Genomic DNA, 21,073 nt, shown 5'->3' on the forward strand with positions numbered 1-21,073 from the left:
TTGTACTGTGCGTTATGGCCAAGGGGGGTCTCACACCCTCCTCAATATGTTTAGTGCTATATGCCTGCCCAGGTGTAATCGATTTTCTTATGATATGGGTGGTCATATAGGGTCCCTGCCTAAAATACAGAAAGCCGACATTTCGCCAGAGAACTGGCTTTGTCAAGGGTGGTGAGGCTAATCACCCCTGACAAAGCCAGTTCTCTGGCGAAACGTCGGGGGAGGCTGGTGTTCTGCAGCAGCAGAGTCCCATTGAATTCAATGGGATTCTGCTGCTCTGTTCACATGGCAGAATTTCAGTGGCAGCAATGTGTTTGTGGATTCTGCAAGGAAATGCAATACCATCTATGAGATGGTGCATTTCCGACTGTTTCTAGTGCCGACACCCTGCTGTCAGTGGAATATCAGCACAGAGATTTTCCTTGCAGACATTCCACCATGTGAACATAGCCTTAGTGGTCATCCTATTAAAGTCCCCTAGGTCTCTTAAAGACACCAAGGTTTTGTGCTAGGGAAGTGCTTACGTGACAAAATGTACCATGGTTTATAACAGCACTCTTTATTTTATCATGCAATGTATTGGGACACCAAAAAGAAATTATTTGTGGGGTGAAATAGAAAAATAAACACAATTTTCCCATTTTGTGGGGATTTTATTTTTATCTAGAAATGCCCTTTCTGTGCAGAAATCTGCATGCATATTCATTATCAAAACTAAAACCCTTTTACAAAATTAATTTATTAGACTTTTATTTTGACATGCTGGACTTTTTTATATTTAATATTTTTTTTATTTAGTATGATTATATTACTGTACATATACATATCTATCTTACAAATAACAATGCAGTTGAAAACAGCTGTGTTTGCTCGAGGGGGGTTTGCAAGCAAAACAATTTACGGTACTTTTTTTTTCATTTCAGATACTGTGATTTTTGAAGTTCCAAGCGGCTTGCTGAGAATGTCACGGCTTTTGCAGGTTTTCTATTTTTGAAGTGAAGGCCTCTTCCTGAACTCTTAACTTTTCATTTATCTCAGCCTGCAGAGAGAATGAAAAAGGATTTAGGGAAAAGCTGCCCTCTGCTGTACTTTGTCTTTGTAGGTCTGACATATCCATCTAGCCTTTACATTGAGATTACACTTCACATGCCTTCCTGTTTTACAGACATGACAAAAAAACAGCCTGCTTTCAAGTGATAACTGTTATCTTTTTAGTGGACATAATAGGGGTAACATTTATATTAAGGCAAATTATCTACTATATAATTCCTGCAAAAGGAAGATTTTAAATTTAATTAATATTTAGAATCTGGATACTATTCAAATGCATTTGTAATTGGCAATTTAAATTTAAAATGAAGTTTTACATAAACTTAATTTTTTTTATTTTCATAATTTAAATAATTTAGCTTTTACTTTACATCATGTTGCCAGATCATTTAACCTTTTGTTTAGAGGTATTTTGAAGGACTTTCCTTCCCTGGCACTGTATTGCACAAAAGTGATCTAATAAAAATCCCAAACTTATATATGAGTATATAGTTCCATAGTTCGTATGGTTAGAAAAAAAGACACACGTCAATTTCAACCAAGATGGGGATAAAATGGATGAAGGGAAGGGGTATGGGTGGATAAAGGGGAAGGGGAGGTTATTTTATACTGTATTTCGACATACAAATACATTTTATGTTGTTCTATGGTTTTCTCTAAGCCTGTTTTAAAGTCCTTAACTGCATTTCTAGGTCCTGAAATAGACTTCCCCTAAAGACTGAACCTTTTTTTCTCCAGGCGATGGTTTTATCTGGAACAGCTTTTACCCATGTTTTTTATATGGTCCATTTATATCTTTTAATAAGTTGATCAGATTCCTCCTTAACCCCTAAACGACCACGGACGTAAATGTATGTCCTGGCGCGGCGGTACTTCGCGCACCAGGATGTACATTTACGTCCTGTACATGATTGAGAGCATCAGAGCGATGATCGGGTAATGTACGGCAGGTTTCGGCTGCTGATAGCAGCCAGGGACCCGCCGGTAATGGCTGACATCAGTAATCGTGCGGATGTCTGCCATTAACCCCTCAGATGCCGTGATCAATACAGATCACGTCATCTTCGGCTACATTTTATGCTGATCGCCCGTGGCACAGCTGCGGGGATGAGATCAGCTAACATGGTGGACGGAGGTCCCCTCACCTGCCTCCGCCACCTTTCCGGTCAGTGCTCAGTGATCAGTGCTATACCCTATGCATAGCACTGGACAGTATTAGCAATCAACTGATTGCTACAAATAGCGATGTCCCGATCAGCCCGACTGAGCTGCCGGGAAGCGTTTACTTTCGCTTTCAGATGCGGCGGTTAACTTTGATCGCCACGTCTGAAGGGTTAAAGAGGCACTGTCATTGTTAAAAACTTTTCATATATTGCAGGACTCATTATAATATGACATTTCACAATATACACCTGTTAAAAAAAAGTTAATTTTCACCTGAAATTCAAGCTCAAAATAGCCACCACTAGGGGTCGCCTGTCTTTTAGCCAGACAGACTAGTCTAGATTTTACAGCATACTGGACACCGGCCGTAAAGCATACTGGTATCCAATATAGGAGATTTCTATTGAGTGTATGCAAAATTACAGATAAAGGATGTGTGGACATGCTGGGAGCTGTAGTTTTACAACAGCTGGAGGCAACACTGCTCTAACACAGTTATTTACAAACGTTGTAGCTTCAGTTGTTACTAAACTACAACTCCCAGCATGCTGAAATAGTCAAAGCTTTCTCGGACTCCTGAATGACAAAGAAGTTGATCATTCAGGAGTCTGTGAAAGATGAATGACAGATAGAGTGACAGCAATGCTGATTGGCATCCAGCTTTACTAGAAGAAGATAAAACAGATAGAACATGTATTCATAAAAATGCTGTACTTTTATCTAAAAAATCCTTGCACTAATTTTATAAAGTTCTATTCTTATATTTATACATTTTATCCTGTTATGAATTCACCATAATGTCTTCTGATCACTGCAGGCAAGCTCCAAGTATCTTTCTCTGTGTAACTTGACACAGCATAAAACCAGAGAGGAAAGTGTTACAGAGTAGAGAGTACTGATTGGCTGACTGCCCAGGCTTGCTCCTGTGAGGGAGACAGACTGACACACCCCCTCCAGCCTGCACAATGAAAAAGTAACTCACCAGCAGATAAATGCTTATATCTCTGGATATATAGGTCCGAGACACATAAAAAAACGATATGCACATGATCAGGATTGGGTCCTGAGTAACATATCACTTTTTTCTTTTTTTTTGCACTATGACAGGTACGCTTTAACAGCACGCGGCACAACGATCGATGCCGCGCGCTGTTAGCCCAGGGTCCCGGCTATGATTAGCAGCCGGGACCGACCCGGTATGATGCGGGGTCATGGCGTGACCCCGTTTTAAACACCGGTACCAGGCGTAGGGCATACAGGTACGCCCCGCGTCCTTAAGGAGTTAAAGTGTAAAAAAAAGAAGTAAAAAAAAGTTTTAAAAAAAGTAAAAAAATGTGAAAAATCCCCTCCCCAATAAAAAATGTAAAATGTCCCTTTTACCCATTTTACCCCCAAAAGGTGTAAAAAATATTAAAAATGTTATAAATATATTTGGTATCGCCACGTGCGTAGATGTCCTAACTAGTAAAATATAATGTTAATGATCCCGTATTGTGAACGGCGTGAATGTAAAAAAAAAAAGTCCAAAATTGCTGCTTTTTTGTCACATTTTATTTAAAAAAAAATTATTAAAACATTTTGAAAAGTTTATGCATACAAATGTGGTATCAATAAAAAGTACAGATCACGGTGCAAAAAATGAGCCCTCATACCGCCACTTATACAGAAAAATGAAAAAGTTATAGTTCGTCAAAATAGAGGGATTTTAAACGTACTTATTTGGTTAAAATATTTGGTTTTTAAGCGCAACAATAATAAAAAAGTATGTAATCATGGGTATCATTTTAATTGTATTGACCCACAGAATAAAGAACACGTAATTTTTACAGAGTGAGAACAAAACCTTCCAAAATTAGCAAAATTGCAGTTTTCTTTTAATTTTTCTTGGTTGCACCATACATTTTATGGTAAAATGAGTGATGTCATTACAAAAAAACAAGCCCTCATACTCATCTGTGGTTGAAAATACAAAAGAGTTACAATTTTTAGAAGGCGATGAGGAAAAAACAAAAATGCAAAAATAAAACTGGCCTGGTCCTCAAGGTCAAAATAGGCTTGGTGCTTAAAGGGGTACTCCGCCCCTGGCATCTTATCCCCTATCCAAAGGATAGGGGATAAGATGTTAGATCACCGCGGTCCCGCTGCTGGGGACCCCGGGGATCGCCGCTGCGGCACCCCACCATCATTACTGCACAGAGCGAGTTCGCTCTGTGCGTAATGATGGGCGATACAGGGGCCGGAGCAGCGTGACGTCACGGCTCCGCCCCTCATGACATCACGGCTTGTCCCCTTATTGCAAGTCTATGGCAGGGGGCGTGACGACCGCCACGCCCCCTCCCATAGACTTGTATTGAGGGGGGCGGGCTGTGACGTCACGAGGGGCGGAGCCGTGACATAACGATGCTCCGGCCCCTGTATTGCCCGTCATTACGTGCAGAGCGATCTCGCTCTACACAGTAATGATAGCGGGGTGCTGCAGCAGCGATCCCCGGGGTCCCCAGAAGCAGGACCCCGGCGATCTGACATCTTATCCCATATCCTTTGGATAGGGGATAAGATGTCTAGGGGCGGAGTACCCCTTTAAGGGGTTTTAATATTCCATACGGACATTCCACTACAGCTAAGTCCTATTGATTTCAATAGAATTCTGCTGCACTGTGCACATGGCGGAATTTCCTCGGCAGATGTTGCTGCTGCGGAAATTCCGGCGTCCGCAGCAAGAATAGGCCTGTCTATGCTTTTTGCAAATTCCACTCAGAAATGCATTGCTGTCTAAGAGATGCATTTCCGAGCGGTCCTGTATGTTTTATGACTTTTGATCTGTTAATCACTTTTTATTTCTTGTTTTGTTGTACTTTTACATTTTATTTTGCAAGAATACACTGGAATACCTATGTATTTCAAGGCATTACTGCCTGTGCAGGCAACTGTTTGGACATTTCAGCGGTATGCCCTGATAAAGATTGGAATAAGAGAAGTTTTTCATGTGCCCTTATGAAAGTTAGTATGTTAATAAGTAGCATGTAACCACAGATTACAAATAGTGTACTGTAAGTCAGAGTATAATATAAAAGAACATCCATCTCAGTTATGTATAAAAACTGAGCAAAGATATACAGTGGTTTTAGGTTACACACAAATGAATTGTACTCCCACTACAGGAAGTCAATTTATCTAATGAAAAACTTGTCAGCCCGGCTGAACATTGACTTTGATATATTGGCGAGCTTACTACAGTTATTGTAAGGAAGTGTGCAAACTGGACTGTGACATTTTGTGAATCTGAAGTGTAGATTAGTTTATGTTTGTTCTAGATATAGAAACTTAAGGGGTGTAGTTATGTTTTCTTTGGAACAGATAGTTTTGCCTGCCAAAAGGTATTTGTGACATTGTTACTATTTGTGTCAGAGCAAATTTAGGGTTTGTTGCAAATTCCCCCCCCCCTCCAGCATTATTACTATGTTAATGACCCATCCCCCAGCATTATTACTATGCAATAGAGCACCTTCTAAATATTGACATAAAATAGTTTCCACTGTGCCAACATAATTTTAGCCATTTAAGAGCAAATATAGCCAGGAGCATAATATAGCAGGTGGGATTATTTCAAAATAAACATTTAGTTGAATTGAGAGTTAAGAGTCCCATGTTCAGCACTCTCTATAAACCCGAGTGTATTGCACATAGCAAATAGCATCTCTGGAGGAACCATCATATTTATGCATTGAACATGTTACTTTTTAATGTGTAACCTGTAACAGGTAGCTACGTGTAGATTAGCCTCATTTGAGTTGCATCGCACATGCAGTATGCAAACATGCAAAAATGAAGGCAGCACTTTGCAAACGCTAAGGTATATGAGCACTGAATCTATAGAATACACAGTTTGATCGAAGTTTGTCACTCATTTACCAGGGCTCTTAAAAGTTATGGAGAAAAAAAATCAAAATGTAATTTTCAAAAACTTAAAATGAAGGGGTAAAAGTTTTGGAGGGAAATGGTAGTGCCTGTTACAACTGCTAGAAGCTAGTTACCAGAATATCAGTGCCCTTTATATTTTATGTTACAATACCTCTATAACAGTTTCCCTCATAACATTGATGGTTATGTATACTAGATATTTAGGGACATCATGTTGATCCAGAGATTTATTCTGACTGCCATATTTGGAGTCGGGAAGGAATTTTTACCTCTAGTACGAGGGTTTTTTGCCTTCCTCTGGATCAACTCAGTAGGGACTCATCAGGGATATAGGTTGAACTAGATGGACTCTGGTCTTTTTTCAACCTTACAAACTATGTTACTATGTTACCCATATAATATTACCTCCACTGTAAGTCACACTGCTGTTCACTAAATACAGAGACATGTACCTGGCACTCTAGAGTTTAAAAAATGTCCAATATTTGAGACATGGTTGCAATGTAGTTATATTGATCTCTGCAAAAGTGTTTTAGATGCTCAGAGAGAAATACAGGTGATTTGGAGGGGAAAGACCAAACAAAATCAGTTCTGTGCTGCTGCTTAAATGGTGTACTTAGAGAGTATATGCATGTAAAATGATCCTGGAAAGATTGTCCAGGACACCAATTATTGTAATCTTACCTCATTCCTCATCTACTAGTGCTCAACACCTTCCTATTGTTAACAATCTCCTCCCCTCCAGATGTGGAACCAGGCAGCCAGGATTATGTGGTCAAACAAAAGAACAGTGTCTGTTATGAATACACTCCAAATGTGTTTTTCTTGTTTTTGGAAGAAAAAAACTTATAACAGTAGGCAAACGTTAATATTGTCACGTGCATAATTTGTGGTTTGACTGCTCTGTGGTTTGTAATGTGTTGTTCTTTATCCCTGTTGTTGGGACTACAATCATGGTGGTTAACAATAATATGGACTAAATGTATAATATGTACAAATCTGTTTTCTAAATTAAATACACCATGCATTGTAAGTCATTTTAATGTTTAGTAATATAATGTCCAAATTCCTAGTGTTCCCTGTATTGAAAACAGCAGTGTAAAATGGGCAGAATTATCTTGATAAGGGTTTCACAATATGCCCAAACTCCCTCACTCCCTGAAGTGAAAGTGTTTTAAACTGTCCCTCATAGATGCCTGATAGACAAATTAAGGTTTATAGGTTTAGAAAGTTTATTTTGTAACTGGATTGAAAACTGGCTTAAGGACTGTACCCAGGGAGAAGTGGTCAGTAATTCCTACTCTGATTAGTCCCAGGTTATAAATGGTATATACTAAGGTTCAGTACAGGGCACGCTCTTGTTTAACCTGTTGGGGACGAAGGGCGTATGCATACGCCCTTGCATCCTGGTACTTAAGGACGAAGGGCGTATCCATACGCCCGTGGGAATTTCGGTCCGTACGCCCGTGGGAATTTCGGTCCCCGCCGCGTGCCAGGCGGGGACCGGACCGGGGTGACTGCTGATATCTATCAGCAGCCAACCCATGCAAATGCCCAGGGGGGTCATTAGACCCCCCCCATGTCGGCGATCGGCGCAAATCGCAAGTGAATTCACACTTGCGATTTGCACCGATTCCGGGTCATTCCCGGAAGACTAAGACACCCACGATCCCCCTGAAGCGATAGGAGTGAGGTGGCACGGGTGCCACCCCTCCTATCCCTGCTATTGGTGGTCTAGACGCGACCACCAATAGCAGATCGGGGGCGAGGGGGTTTACTTTTGTTTTCCCCGTCCTGCCCACCCACAATAGGCGGGCCAGAATGGGGAAAACGAAGAGGAGCGGCGCCGATCGGTGGACGGTGACGGAGATCTGCGTGCGGCAGAAGAAGACGGCTCCGTGGATGCGACGGAAGCCGGTGAGTTGCCTAGCAACATCTAAAGGGCTACAGTCTGAGACCACTATAGTGGTCTCTAGACTGTAGCCCTCCAGATGTTGAAAAACTACAACTCCTGTTTGCTGTGTGGGCATGCTGGAATTTGTAGTTTTGCAACAGCTGGAGGTCTACAGTTTAGAGACCACTGCAGAGTGATCTCTATACTGCCCTCTAGATCTTGCAAAACTACAACTCCTAGCATGCCCACACAGCTGTTTGCTGTCTGGGCATACTGGGAGTTGTAGTTTTGCAACATCTGGAGGTCCACAGTTTGGAGATCACTGTCACAGATCACAGCATGCACGATCTGTCAGTACATGCTGGGAGTTGTAGTTTTGAAACAGCTGGAGGTTTGCCCCCCCCCATGTGAACGTACAGGGCACATACACACGGGCGGGTTTACAGTAAGTTTCCTGCTTCAAGTATGAGCTGCGGCAAATTTTTCGCCGCAGCACAAATTCCTAGCGGGAAACTCACCGTAACCCGCCAGTGCGAATGTACCCTAAAAACACTACACTACACTAACACCTTATAAAGAGTAAAACACTACATATACACCCCCTTACACTGTCCCCCCCAATAAAAATGAAAAATGTATTGTACGGCAGTGTTTCCAAAACGGAGCCTCCAGCTCTTGCAAAACAACAACTCCACGCATTTCTGGACAGCCACTGACTGTCCAGGCATGCTGGGAGTTTAGCAACAGCTGGAGGCATCCTGTTTGGGAATCACTGGCGTAGAATACCCCTATGTCCACCCCTATGCAATCCCTAATTTAGTCCTCAAATGCGCATGGTGCTCTCTCACTTCGGAGCCCTGTCGTATTTCAAGGAAACAGTTTAGGGCCACATATGGGGTATTTCCGTACTCGAGAGAAATTGCACTACAATTTTGGGGGGCTTTTTCTCCTTTTATCCCTTATGAAAAGGAAAAGTTGGGGTCTACACCAGCCTGTTAGTGTTACAAAATATTTTTTTACACTAACATGCTGGTTTTGCCCTTTACTTTTTATTTTCAGAGGTAAAAGAGATAAAAGGAAAAAAAGACCCCAAAAATTTGTAACGCAATTTCTCCTGAGTACGGAGATACCCCATATATGGGCGTAAAATACTCTGCGGGTGCACAACAAGGCTCAGGAGTGAGAGCGCACTATGTACATTTGAGGCCTAAATTGGTGATTTGCACAGGGGTGGCTGATTTTACAACGGTTCTGACATAAACCCAAAAAAATAAATACCCACATGTGACCCCATTTTGGAAACTACATCCCTCGCGGAATGTAACAAGGGGTACAGGGAGCATTTACGCCCCACAGGTGTCTGACAGATTTTTGGAACAGTGGTCAGTGAAAATAAAAAATGTTATTTATTTGTTTGCACAGCCCACTGTTCCAAAGATCTGTCAAATGACAGTAGGGTGTAAATGCTCACTGTACCCCTTATTACATTCCGTGAGGGGTGTAGTTTCCAAAATGGGGTCACATGTGGGGAGGTCCACTGTTATGGCACCACAGGGGGCTTTGTAAATGCACATGGCCCCCGACTTCCATTCCAAACAAATTATCTCTCTAAAAGCTCTATGGCGCTCCTTCTCTTCTGAGCATTGTAGTTCGCTCGCAGTGCACTTGATGTCCAAACATGGGGTATTTCGATACTCAGAAGAAATGGGGTTACAAATTTTGGGGGGCATTTTCTCCTATTACCCCTTGTAAAAAAGTTAAATTTGGGGAAAAACCAGCATTTTAGTGAAACAATTTTTTTTTTCATTTACACATCCGACTTTAACAAAAAGTTGTCAAACACCTGTGGGGTGTTAAGGCTCACCGTACCCTTTGTTACGTTCCTTGAGGGGTGTAGTTTCCATAATAGGGTGCGATGTGGGGGGGGGGTTGCTGTCCTGGCACCATAGGGGCTTCCTAAATGGGACATGCCCCCCAAAAACCATTTCAGAAAAACTCACTCTCCTAAATCCCATTGTTGCTCCTTGGCTTCTGAGCCCTCTAGTGCACCCGCCGAACACTTGACATACACATATGAGGTATTTTCTTACTCGAGAGAAATTGGGTTACAAATTTTGAGAGGATTTTTTTTCCTTTTACCCCTTGTAAAAATTCAAAAACTGGGTCTACAAGAACATGCGAGTGTTTCCACTTGGTTTTTTTTCTGGCAGTTTTGAGAAAACTGCCACTGCAGTTTTTGAGCCAAAGCCAGAAGTGTATTCAAATGGAAAGGGAAATATAAAGGAAGGACTTACACTTCTTCTCCCTTATGGATCCACTTCTGACTTTGGCTCAAAAAGTGGAAACTTAGCCTACAAAATGAAGATTTTGAATTTTCTCCTTCACTTTGCTGCTATTCCTGTGAAACACCTAAAGGGTTAACACACTTACTGATTGTCATTTTGAATACTTTGAGGGGTGCAGTTTTTATAATGGAGTCATTTATGGGGTATTTCTAACCAAAAGTCCCTTCAAATCCACTTCAAACCTGAACTGGTCCCTGAAAAATTCCGATTTTGAAAATTTTGCGAAAAATTGGAAAATTGCTGCTGAACTGTGAAGCCCTCTGATGTTTTTCAAATGTAAAAACATGTCAACTTTATGATGCAAACATAAAGTAGACATATTGTATATGTGAATCAATATATCATTTATTTGGAATATCCATATTCCTTGTAAGCAGAGAGCTTCAAAGTTAGAAAAATGCAAAATTTTCAAATTTTTCATGAAATTTTTGAATTTTTCACCAAGAAATAATGCAAGTATCGATGAAAATTTACCACTAACATAAAGTAGAATATGTCACGAAAAAACAATCTCGGAATCAAATTTATAAGTAAAAGCATCCCAGAGTTATTAATGCTTAAAGTGACAGTGGTCAGATTTGCAAAAAATGCTCCCGTCCTTAGGGTCATAATGGGCTCCGTCCCCAAGGGGTTAACCTATCTATTAATAATATAGAGCAGGCTTAGGCAACCTTCGGCACTGCAGATGTTTTGGACTACAACTCCCATGATGCTTTGTCAGCCTTTTGGCTGTAAGAGCATCATGGGAGATGTAGTCCAAAACATCTGTAGTGCCGAAGGTTGCATATGCCTGATATAGAGGATAGGATTAACAGCTCTGTTTCTATCTTTGCAGATGACCCCAGGCTTTCTAGAAAAATGCAATAGTCTATAAAAAAAAGTGCACAAGTTACAAACTGTCATGTACAGACTGAGTGCCTGTGCATTCACTTGAGAAATGAGGTTCAATGTGGAAAATTGTAAAGTTATGCAACTTTAAAACCTATATCTGTTGTGTGTCTTAGTTGGGGGTTAAACTGAAAGAGTTACAAGTAGAGAAGGATCTGGGTGTACTTGTAGATCATAGACTACAGAACAGCACAATGTCAGGCAGTTGCTTCTAAGACCAGCAGGATACTGTCATGTATCAAAAGAGGCATGGACTTGCAGGACAGGTGTTACGCCTAGCGCTCCGGGTCCCCGCTCCTCCCCGGAGCGCTCACGGCGCCTTTCTCCTTGCAGCTCCCCGGTCAGCGCTGACCGGGAGCGCTGCCCTGTCATGGCCGTTGGGGATGCGATTCGCACAGCGGGACGCGCCCGCTCGCGAATCGCATCCCAGGTCACTTACCCGTTCCCGTCTCCTGCGGTCATGTGCTGGCGCGCGCGGCTCCGCTCTCTAGGGCGCGCGCGCGCCAGCTCCCTGAGACTTAAAGGGCCAGTGCACCAATGATTGGTGCCTGGCCCAATTAGCTTAATTGGTTCCCATCTGTTTCCTGGCTATATCTAGTCTCCTCCCTTGCACTTCCTTGCCGGATCTTGTTGCCCTAGAGCCTAGTGAAAGCGTTTTTGTGTGTTTATACCCTGTGTACCAGAACTTTGCTATCTCCCCTGACTACGAACCTTGCCGCCTGCCCCCGACCTTCTGCTACGTCCGACTTTGCTTCTGCCTACTCCCTTGTACCTCGCCTATCTTCAGCAGCCAGAGAGGTGAGCCGTTGCTAGTGGATACGACCTGGTCACTACCGCCGCAGCAAGACCATCCCGCTTTGCGGCGGGCTCTGGTGAAAACCAGTAGTGGCTTAGAACCGGTCCACTAGCACGGTCCACGTCATCCCTCTCTGGCACAGAGGATCCACTACCTGCCAGCCGGCATCGTGACAGTAGATCCGGCCATGGATCCCGCTGAAGTTCCTCTGCCTGTTGTCGCCGACCTCCCCACACTGGTCGCCCAGCAAGCCCGACAGATTGCCCAACAAGATCACCAGCTGTCGTACTTGACCACCATGACTCAGCAACTCCAGTCGCAGCTACAGCAGATTCAGTCTCAGCTACAGCAGCAGCAACCATCTCCTCCGCCAGCTCCTGCACCTCTTCCGCAGCGAGTGGCCACTCCTAGCCTCCGCCTGTCTTTGCCGGACAAATTTAATGGGGACTCTAAGTTTTGCCGTGGCTTTCTTTCCCAATGTTCCCTGCATCTGGAGATGATGTCGGATCAGTTTCCTACTGAAAGGTCTAAGGTGGCTTTCGTAGTCAGCCTTCTGTCTGGAAAAGCCCTGTCATGGGCCACACCGCTCTGGGACCGTGATGACCCCGTCACTGCCTCTGTACACTCCTTCTTCTCGGAAATTCGAAGTGTCTTTGAGGAACCTGCCCGAGCCTCTTCTGCTGAGACTGCCCTGCTGAACCTGGTCCAGGGTAATTCCTCCGTTGGCGAGTACGCCATACAATTCCGTACTCTTGCTTCTGAACTTTCCTGGAATAATGAGGCTCTCTGCGCGACCTTTAAAAAAGGCCTATCCAGCAACATTAAAGATGTTCTGGCCGCACGAGAGACTCCTGCTAGCCTGCATGAACTCATTCATCTAGCCACTCGCATTGACATGCGTTTTTCTGAGAGGCATCAAGAGCTCCGCCAGGAAAAAGACTTAGATCTCTGGCCACCTCTCCCACAGTCTCCACTGCAATCTGCGCCTAGGCCTCCCGCCGAGGAGGCCATGCAAGTGGATCGGTCTCGCCTGACCCTGGAAGAGAGGAATCGCCGTAAGGAAGAGAATCTTTGTTTGTACTGTGCCAGTACTGAACATTTTCTGGTGGATTGCCCAATCCGTCCTCCACGTCTGGGAAACGCACGCTCACACTCAGCTCTCGTGGGTGTGGCGTCTCTTGATGCCAAGTCGGCTTCTCCACGTCTAACGGTACCTGTTCGGATTTCCACTTCAGCCAGCTCTCCCCTCTCAGCCGTGGCCTGTCTGGACTCTGGAGCTTCTGGAAATTTTATTCGGGAGTCCTTTGTGAATAAATTCCATATTCCGGTGACCCGTCTTGTCAAGCCACTCCGCATCTCCGCGGTCAACGGAGCCAGGTTGGACTGTACCATACGTTTCCGCACGGAGCCCCTTCTTATGAGCATCGGATCTCATCACGAGAGGATTGAACTTTTGGTCCTCCCCAATTGCACCTCGGAAATTCTCCTTGGACTTCCCTGGCTTCAACTTCATTCCCCAACCCTGGATTGGTCCACTGGGGAGATCAAGAGTTGGGGGTCCTCTTGTGCCAAGAACTGTCTAAAACCGGTTCCCAGTATCCCTTGCCGTAACTCTGTGGTTCCTCCTGTATCCGGTCCCCCTAAGGTCATTAAGGACTCTGCCTGCCACAGGAAATGCCCCTCCCCCCCTCCCAGGCAAGCTTCTGTGTCCCCTCATGGCCCTCGTCCTGGTGTCACACTGCCCCGTGCCAGGTCTCGCCCTCTGCCCTCTCTCCCCATTCCTACTCCTGCGGTTCTGCCTGCCGTGGAGGAATCCCTCCATCCTTTCCCGGGGTCCTCATCCCAGGGGAGGCAGTTACCCGATAAAGAGAAGGGGAGACCTAAGGGGGGGGGTACTGTTACGCCTAGCGCTCCGGGTCCCCGCTCCTCCCCGGAGCGCTCACGGCGCCTTTCTCCTTGCAGCTCCCCGGTCAGCGCTGACCGGGAGCGCTGCCCTGTCATGGCCGTTGGGGATGCGATTCGCACAGCGGGACGCGCCCGCTCGCGAATCGCATCCCAGGTCACTTACCCGTTCCCGTCTCCTGCGGTCATGTGCTGGCGCGCGCGGCTCCGCTCTCTAGGGCGCGCGCGCGCCAGCTCCCTGAGACTTAAAGGGCCAGTGCACCAATGATTGGTGCCTGGCCCAATTAGCTTAATTGGTTCCCATCTGTTTCCTGGCTATATCTAGTCTCCTCCCTTGCACTTCCTTGCCGGATCTTGTTGCCCTAGAGCCTAGTGAAAGCGTTTTTGTGTGTTTATACCCTGTGTACCAGAACTTTGCTATCTCCCCTGACTACGAACCTTGCCGCCTGCCCCCGACCTTCTGCTACGTCCGACTTTGCTTCTGCCTACTCCCTTGTACCTCGCCTATCTTCAGCAGCCAGAGAGGTGAGCCGTTGCTAGTGGATACGACCTGGTCACTACCGCCGCAGCAAGACCATCCCGCTTTGCGGCGGGCTCTGGTGAAAACCAGTAGTGGCTTAGAACCGGTCCACTAGCACGGTCCACGTCATCCCTCTCTGGCACAGAGGATCCACTACCTGCCAGCCGGCATCGTGACAACAGGGACATAATACTCCCCCTCTATAAAGAATTGGTACAGCCTCTCCTGGAATATGCTGCTAAGTTTTGGGCACCAGTTTATAAAAGGGACATTCTGGAGTTGGAAAGGGTGCAGAGTCCCGCAACCTAACTAATAAGGAGCATCGAGCATCTTAGCTATGAGGAAAGATTAAAATAATTCAATTTGCTTAGTCTTGAGGAGAAACATTTAACATTTAAAAAATCATAACTCTTTACATTTTGCACCTAAAAATCCATTTGATTGCTTATTTTTTGCGCCACCAATTCTACTTTGTAATGACATCAGTCATTTCGCCCAAAATTCTACAGTGAAACGAAAAAAATAATCATTGTGAGACAAAGTTGAAAAAAAAAAACACGCAGTTTTGTAACTTTTGGGGGCTTCCGTTTCTACATAGTACATTTTTCGGTAAAAATGACCCCTTATCTTTATTCTGTAGGTCCATACAATTCAAATAATACCCTACTTATATAGGTTTGATTTTGTCGTACTTCTGGAAAAAATCATAACTTCATGCAGTAAAATTAATACGTTTAATATTGTCATCTTCTGACCCCTATAACTTAATTATTTTTCCGCGTATGGGGCGGTATGAGGGCTCATTTTTTGCGCCGTGATCTGAAGTTTTTAACGGTACCATTGCATTGATAGGACTTATTGATCGCTTTTTATTCATCTTTTCATGATATAAAAAGTGAACAAAAATGCACTATTTTGGACTTTGGAATTTTTTTGCGCGTATGCCATTGATCGTGCGGTTTAATTAACTATATATTTTTATAATTCGGACATTTCCACACGCGGCGATACCATATATGTTTATTTTTATTTACACTGTGGTTTTTTTTTCATGGGAAAAGGGGGGTGATTCAAACTTTTAATAGGGGAGGTGTTAAATGATCTTTATTCACTTTTTTCCCACTTTTTTTTTGCAGTGTTATAGCTTCATAACACTGTACACAATGATCTTTCACATTGATCACTGGTTTCTCATAGGAAACCAGAGATCGATGATTCTGCCGCTTGATTGCTCATGCCTGGATCTCAGGCACTGAGCAGTCATTCGGCGATCGGACAGCGAGGAGGCAGGTAGGGACCCTCCAGCTGTCATGTAAGCTGTTCGGGATGCCGCGATTTCACCGCGGCTATCCCGAACAGCTCCCTGAGCTAACCGGCATGGTTTCACTTTCACTTTAGACGCGGTGTTCAACTTTGAATGCCGCGTCTAAAGGGTCAATAGTGTGCGGCACCGCGATCAATGTCGCGCGCTATTAGCCACGGGCCCGACCTGCTATGAAGCGGGGCTACGCCGTGGCCCCTCGCTATAGATCGGGAGCGGACATATGACATTCCATTACGTCATGTGTCCTTAAGGGGTTAAGGATCAAGCCCATTTTGACCTTAAAGCGTACCTGTCATAGTGCAAAAAAAAAGAAAAAAGTGATATGTTACTCAGGACCCAATCCTGATCATGTGCATATAATTTTTATGTGTCTCGGACCTATATATCCAGAGATATAAGCATTTATCTGCTGGCGAGTTACTTTTTCATTGTGCAGGCTGGAGGGGGCGTGTCAGTCTGTCTCCCTCACAGGAGCAACCCTGGGCAGTCAGCCAATCAGTACTCTCTACTCTGTAACCCTTTCCTCTTTGGTTTTATGCTGTGTCATGTGTCAGAAGAAGATACTTGGAGCTTGCCTGCAGTAATCAGAAGACATTATGGTGAATTTGTAACAGGATAAAATGTATAAATATAAGAATAAATCTTTATAAAATTAGTGCAAGGATTTTTTAGATAAAAGTACAGCATTTTTATGTATACATGTTCTATCTGTTTTATCTTCTCCTAATAAAGCTGGATGCTAATCAGCATAGCTGTCACTATGTGTGTCATTCATCTTTCACAGACTCCTGAACGTCTGATCAACTTCTTTGTCATTCAGGAGTCTGAGAAAGATTTGACTATTTCAGCATACTGGGAGTTGTAGTTTAGTAACAACTGAAGCTGCAATGTTTGTAAATAACTGTGTTAGAGCAGTGTTGCCTCCAGCTGTTTCTACAGCTCCCAGCATGTCCACACATCCTTTATCTGTAGTTTTGCATACACAATTGAAATCTCCTATACTGGATACCGGTACGCTTTACGGCCGGTATCCAGTATGCTGTAAAATCTAGACTAGTCTGCCTGGCTAAAAGACAGGCGACCCCTAGTGGTGGCTATTTTGAGCTTGAATTTCAGGTGAAAATGATTTTTTTTTTAAATAGGTGTATAATTGTGAAATGTCATATTATAATGAGTCCTGCAATATTTTTAACAATGACAGTGCCTCTTTAGGAACCAGGCCAATTTTAATTTTTGCACTTTAGTTTTTTCCCCCTCTCCTTCTAAAAATCTACAGACCCATTTAAGGGCTTGTTTTTGCGCCACCAATTGTACTTTGTTATGACATCAATCATTTAATAACAAAATTTACTGCAAAACCAATAAATATATATTTGTGGGGTGAAAAATAAAATGCCATTTTGCAACTTTTGGGGGCAACTTCCGTTTCTACACAGTGCAATTTTTGGTAAAAATGACACCTGATCTTTATTTGGTAGGTCCATACGGTTACAAGGATACCCAATTTATGTAGGTTTTTTTATTTTACTACTTTTAAAAAGTCCTAACTGCATTCGCCAAAATGACCCATATAACTTTTTAACTTTTCCGCATACGGAGCTATATGAGGGCTCATTTTTTGCGCCGTGGTCTGTATTTTTTTTTATTGATACCACATTTGTTTGGATGGGACTTTTTGACCGCTTTTTATCCGTTTTTTATGGTATATGAAGTGACCAAAAATGCACAATTTTGTACTTTGGTATTTTTTTACGTGTATGCCATCAACCGTGCGGTTTAGCTAACCTTATATTTTAGTTCGAACATTTTTACGCATGCAGCGGTACCACATATGATTATTTTTATTACATTATTTTATTAAACAAATGGGAAAAGGGGGGATTCACACTTTTAATAGGGAAGAGGTTAATTCACTTTTATTTTTACACTTTATTTTTTAGCACCCACAGGGGGCTATAACATGCAATCTTTTGATTGATTGCACTGATCAATGCTATGCCACAGCATTGATTAGTGTTACCGATGCTCTGCTGCTGCGCAGGCTTGGAGCAGCAGATCGCCGAATGGACGACAAAGAAGCAGGTGAGGACCTTCTTGTTGTCCAGTAAGCTGATCGGAACATCACGATTTTGTCGCAATAGTCCAGATCAGCTCCGCTGAGCTGCAGGGAAAGTTTTAGTTTCATTTTAGAAGCTGAGATCAACTTTGATTGCGGTGTCTAAAGGGTTAATGCCGGGCATTGGCCCGATCGGCGGTGCCCGGCATTAGCCGTGGGTCCTGGCTGCCTGGGTTTAACCCATTCTCCGCTCATGAGAACAGCTTAAACCCCGTTAACGGGACCAGGGTGTACAGGTATGCCCTGGGTCCTTAAGTCCCAGGACGTCAGGGTGTATCTGTACGCCCTGTGTCCTGAACAGGTTAAATAAAGAGGCACAAAAATCATATACAACAATCAGTACAAGTTACAAAAAATGTCAATATTTTTAAAATGATTAAACATATCTGTGAAAAAAAATGAAAGAAAAAAGGGATATAAATCACTCAAGTGATTTTTTAACATGTCTGTAACAAAAAAAAAAAAAAAAAAACATCATGGAGAACTGTTTGTTAGCTACAACTGCCATTTATTTCTATAGAGAACTAACTATGTAACTTTATACAGTCCCAAGTATGTGGATATAAGTTAAGTGTTCCACTGAGATGTACTTTTCAAATGCATTTTCCAAGCCTAGTCTGCATGTTACAACCATATAAACAAATCCAGATCTAATTTATTTTTCAGACCAAATTGATGCAAGTACTTGTATTTTTAGACTATATAACCTGCATCTGCTTTGAATTGTAAAAACATTAAAACTACTATTTCCCTATGAAACGCAAACATACTTTTTTTTTAGCTAAGGCGTATTTAAATGTGCTATAACTTAGGCTGGTTTTTCAGCAATCATAAACCTGAAATCTACTCATGATGGATGGAGTACATCTTTACCTCCAACACTTCCATGGTTGTTTGACCTCTGACTAAAACTATTATCACAATAATTTGAAAGTTTGGAAACAAATCGTATTTCATAAAAGTTCTTATAATCTGGCACCTAGTGGTCCAGAAATCCTATTAGTCAGGCTTGTCACCAAAAAATTGCTGATGTGAGAAGGAAATCTGCTGATAGTTTACTACTGGGAATACATTTACTACTGCTTATTATCATCAGTTTGGTAGCTGCACCGATGTGATGTCATTAAAAGTCAGTGGTGTAACGTCATCGTTAAAACTTTTCAATAAAAAAATAATCTTAAAGGGGTACTCCGCTGCTTAGACATCTTATCCCCTATCCAAAGGATAGGGGATAAGATGCCTGATCGCGGGAGTCCCGCTGCTGGGGACCCCCGTGATCTTGCACGCGGCACCCCGTTTGTAATCAGTCCCCGGAGCATGTTCGCACCGGGTCTGTATACCGGCGACCACAGGGACAACAGCGTGTGACATCACGCCTCCGCCCCGTGTGACGTCACGCTCCGCCCCTCAATGCAAGCCTACGGGAGGGGGCGTGATAGCTGGCACGCCCCCTCCCATGGACTTGAATTGAGGGGCGGAGCGTGAGCTCACACGCCGCCGGCCTCGTGATCGACAGTAATCAGATCCGGAGCGAACGCGCTCCGGGGACTGATTACAAACGGGGTGCCACGTGCAAGATCACGGGGGTCCCCAGCGGCGGGACTCCCGCGATCGGCATCTTATCCCCTATCCTTTGGATAGGGGATAAGATGTCTAAGCACCGGAGAACCCCTTTAATTAAAAAATTAGATTGCTTGGACTAGCCCATGCAATGCCTTTAGCAGACTGGCATTACACTGATCGTACACCCGACAGAGGTGGCCCAGACCTGTCATTTAACCATTTTATCGCTGTAATTACTTTTCATGTCAGTCATTAGCGGTGGGTGTCTGCTCCAGCACCCATACAGCATGAAGCATGCTCAGCTCCTGAGCCTGCTCCAACTTTACCTTTGTGATCACCTACTTATATAGCGGTATGGTGGTCGCAAAAGAGTTGAACGTACGTATGTGAAAATGTGCTGTTTGAGAGATACATATACTTAGTAATCCCTCATGTACCTTCTGCCTTTGTTGTGTCCTGATGCCCTCGGTTATGACCATTTTAGGACATTCACTGAGACAGTCGAGCATGTCCACTGCACATGACATCCTGATGTCAAGGAGGAGCTGGGTCTGAAGAGAAAGAGCCAGGAGAAAGGGGTTGCGATCAGGACACAGAAGTTACTCACAGTCCTCTGTGCAAGGTTGCAAAAAGGGGCAGCCTCAGGTAGATATGTGTTAGAGAACTCAGGCCTTTGTCTGTGGATTTATTGTGAGGAGGGCACTGACCGAAAGATCATGTTGGCTTGTGAGACTTTCCCTGTATAAAAATCTGTTCAGAACTTAAAAAACATATTTCACAGATATACTAAATGTTGCATTAAAAGTACATAAAAAGACTGACATGTTCGACTTTCTTCTTAGAATTCTTAATTTGCCACACACCTGACTTACTATGTACCTGCCCCGATCTATCACCACAGTGTCCAGGAAAACATTTGGGAATGTAGAATATATGTACAGGGGTGTGGAAATTTTATAAAAGAACTACTTGTCCACGGGACTAAAATGGAGCAAAATCTACTTGTCCCTCATGACGATCCACTTGTCCGGCCAATTTTCGCTTTTACGCTCTCGTTTTTTTCTCCTCGCCCTATAATAGCCATAACTACCTACTATAATGACACCTTTTAATTTTTCAATAACATATTCTCCGAACCAAAAAATATATAAATATATATTAAGGGAAGTGAAATTGAAATAGTAAAAGATAATTTTGCAGATTTGGTGGTTTTTCTTTTCTGCGCCATTTACCTTGTGGTTGAGGTAACATGTTAGTTTTATACTTTAGGCCGCCTGATTACAGCGATACCAGATTTGTATCGTTTACATCATGTTTTACTAATTCTGGACTTTTTCTAATTTTTTTTAATTGCCATTTTTTAACCCCTGTAGCTTTATTTTTTTTTTCCGCATACCAGGCTGTATGAGGGCTCATTTTTGCGCCATAAACTGTTTTTTGTATCGGTACCATTTTGGTATTCATCTGACTTTTTAATAGCTTTTTTACTTTTTTTTTATGGGATATTATAAAAATTTCAAATCTGTGGTTTGGTATTTTTTTTTTACATTTACCGTACGGGATACATAATGTTATATTTTAATAGGTTGT

The 21,073-nt window shown here is 43.2% G+C and overlaps 1 protein-coding gene across 2 annotated transcripts in view; it reads right to left on the minus strand.

Moving 5' to 3' along the window:
- Positions 1-768: 768 nt before the first annotated feature.
- LOC130282029 (ciliary-associated calcium-binding coiled-coil protein 1-like) overlaps positions 769-21,073 on the minus strand; it is a 194,590-nt gene continuing 174,285 nt past the window's right edge. Inside the window, exons 7-8 of one of the 2 annotated variants that reach the window (XM_056529863.1) lie at positions 19,921-20,034; positions 769-1,039 (exon numbers count right to left, since the gene is read on the minus strand). In XM_056529863.1, coding sequence (XP_056385838.1) covers positions 965-1,039; positions 19,921-20,034 — 189 coding nt within the window. In that variant the 3' untranslated portion in view covers positions 769-964. The remainder of the gene's footprint in view (positions 1,040-19,920; positions 20,035-21,073) is intronic. The other variant, XM_056529864.1, reaches the window with a different exon arrangement.

The sequence above is a fragment of the Hyla sarda genome, chromosome 7 (genome assembly GCF_029499605.1).
Source record: "Hyla sarda isolate aHylSar1 chromosome 7, aHylSar1.hap1, whole genome shotgun sequence".
In the NCBI taxonomy this organism is placed as follows: domain Eukaryota; kingdom Metazoa; phylum Chordata; class Amphibia; order Anura; family Hylidae; genus Hyla; species Hyla sarda.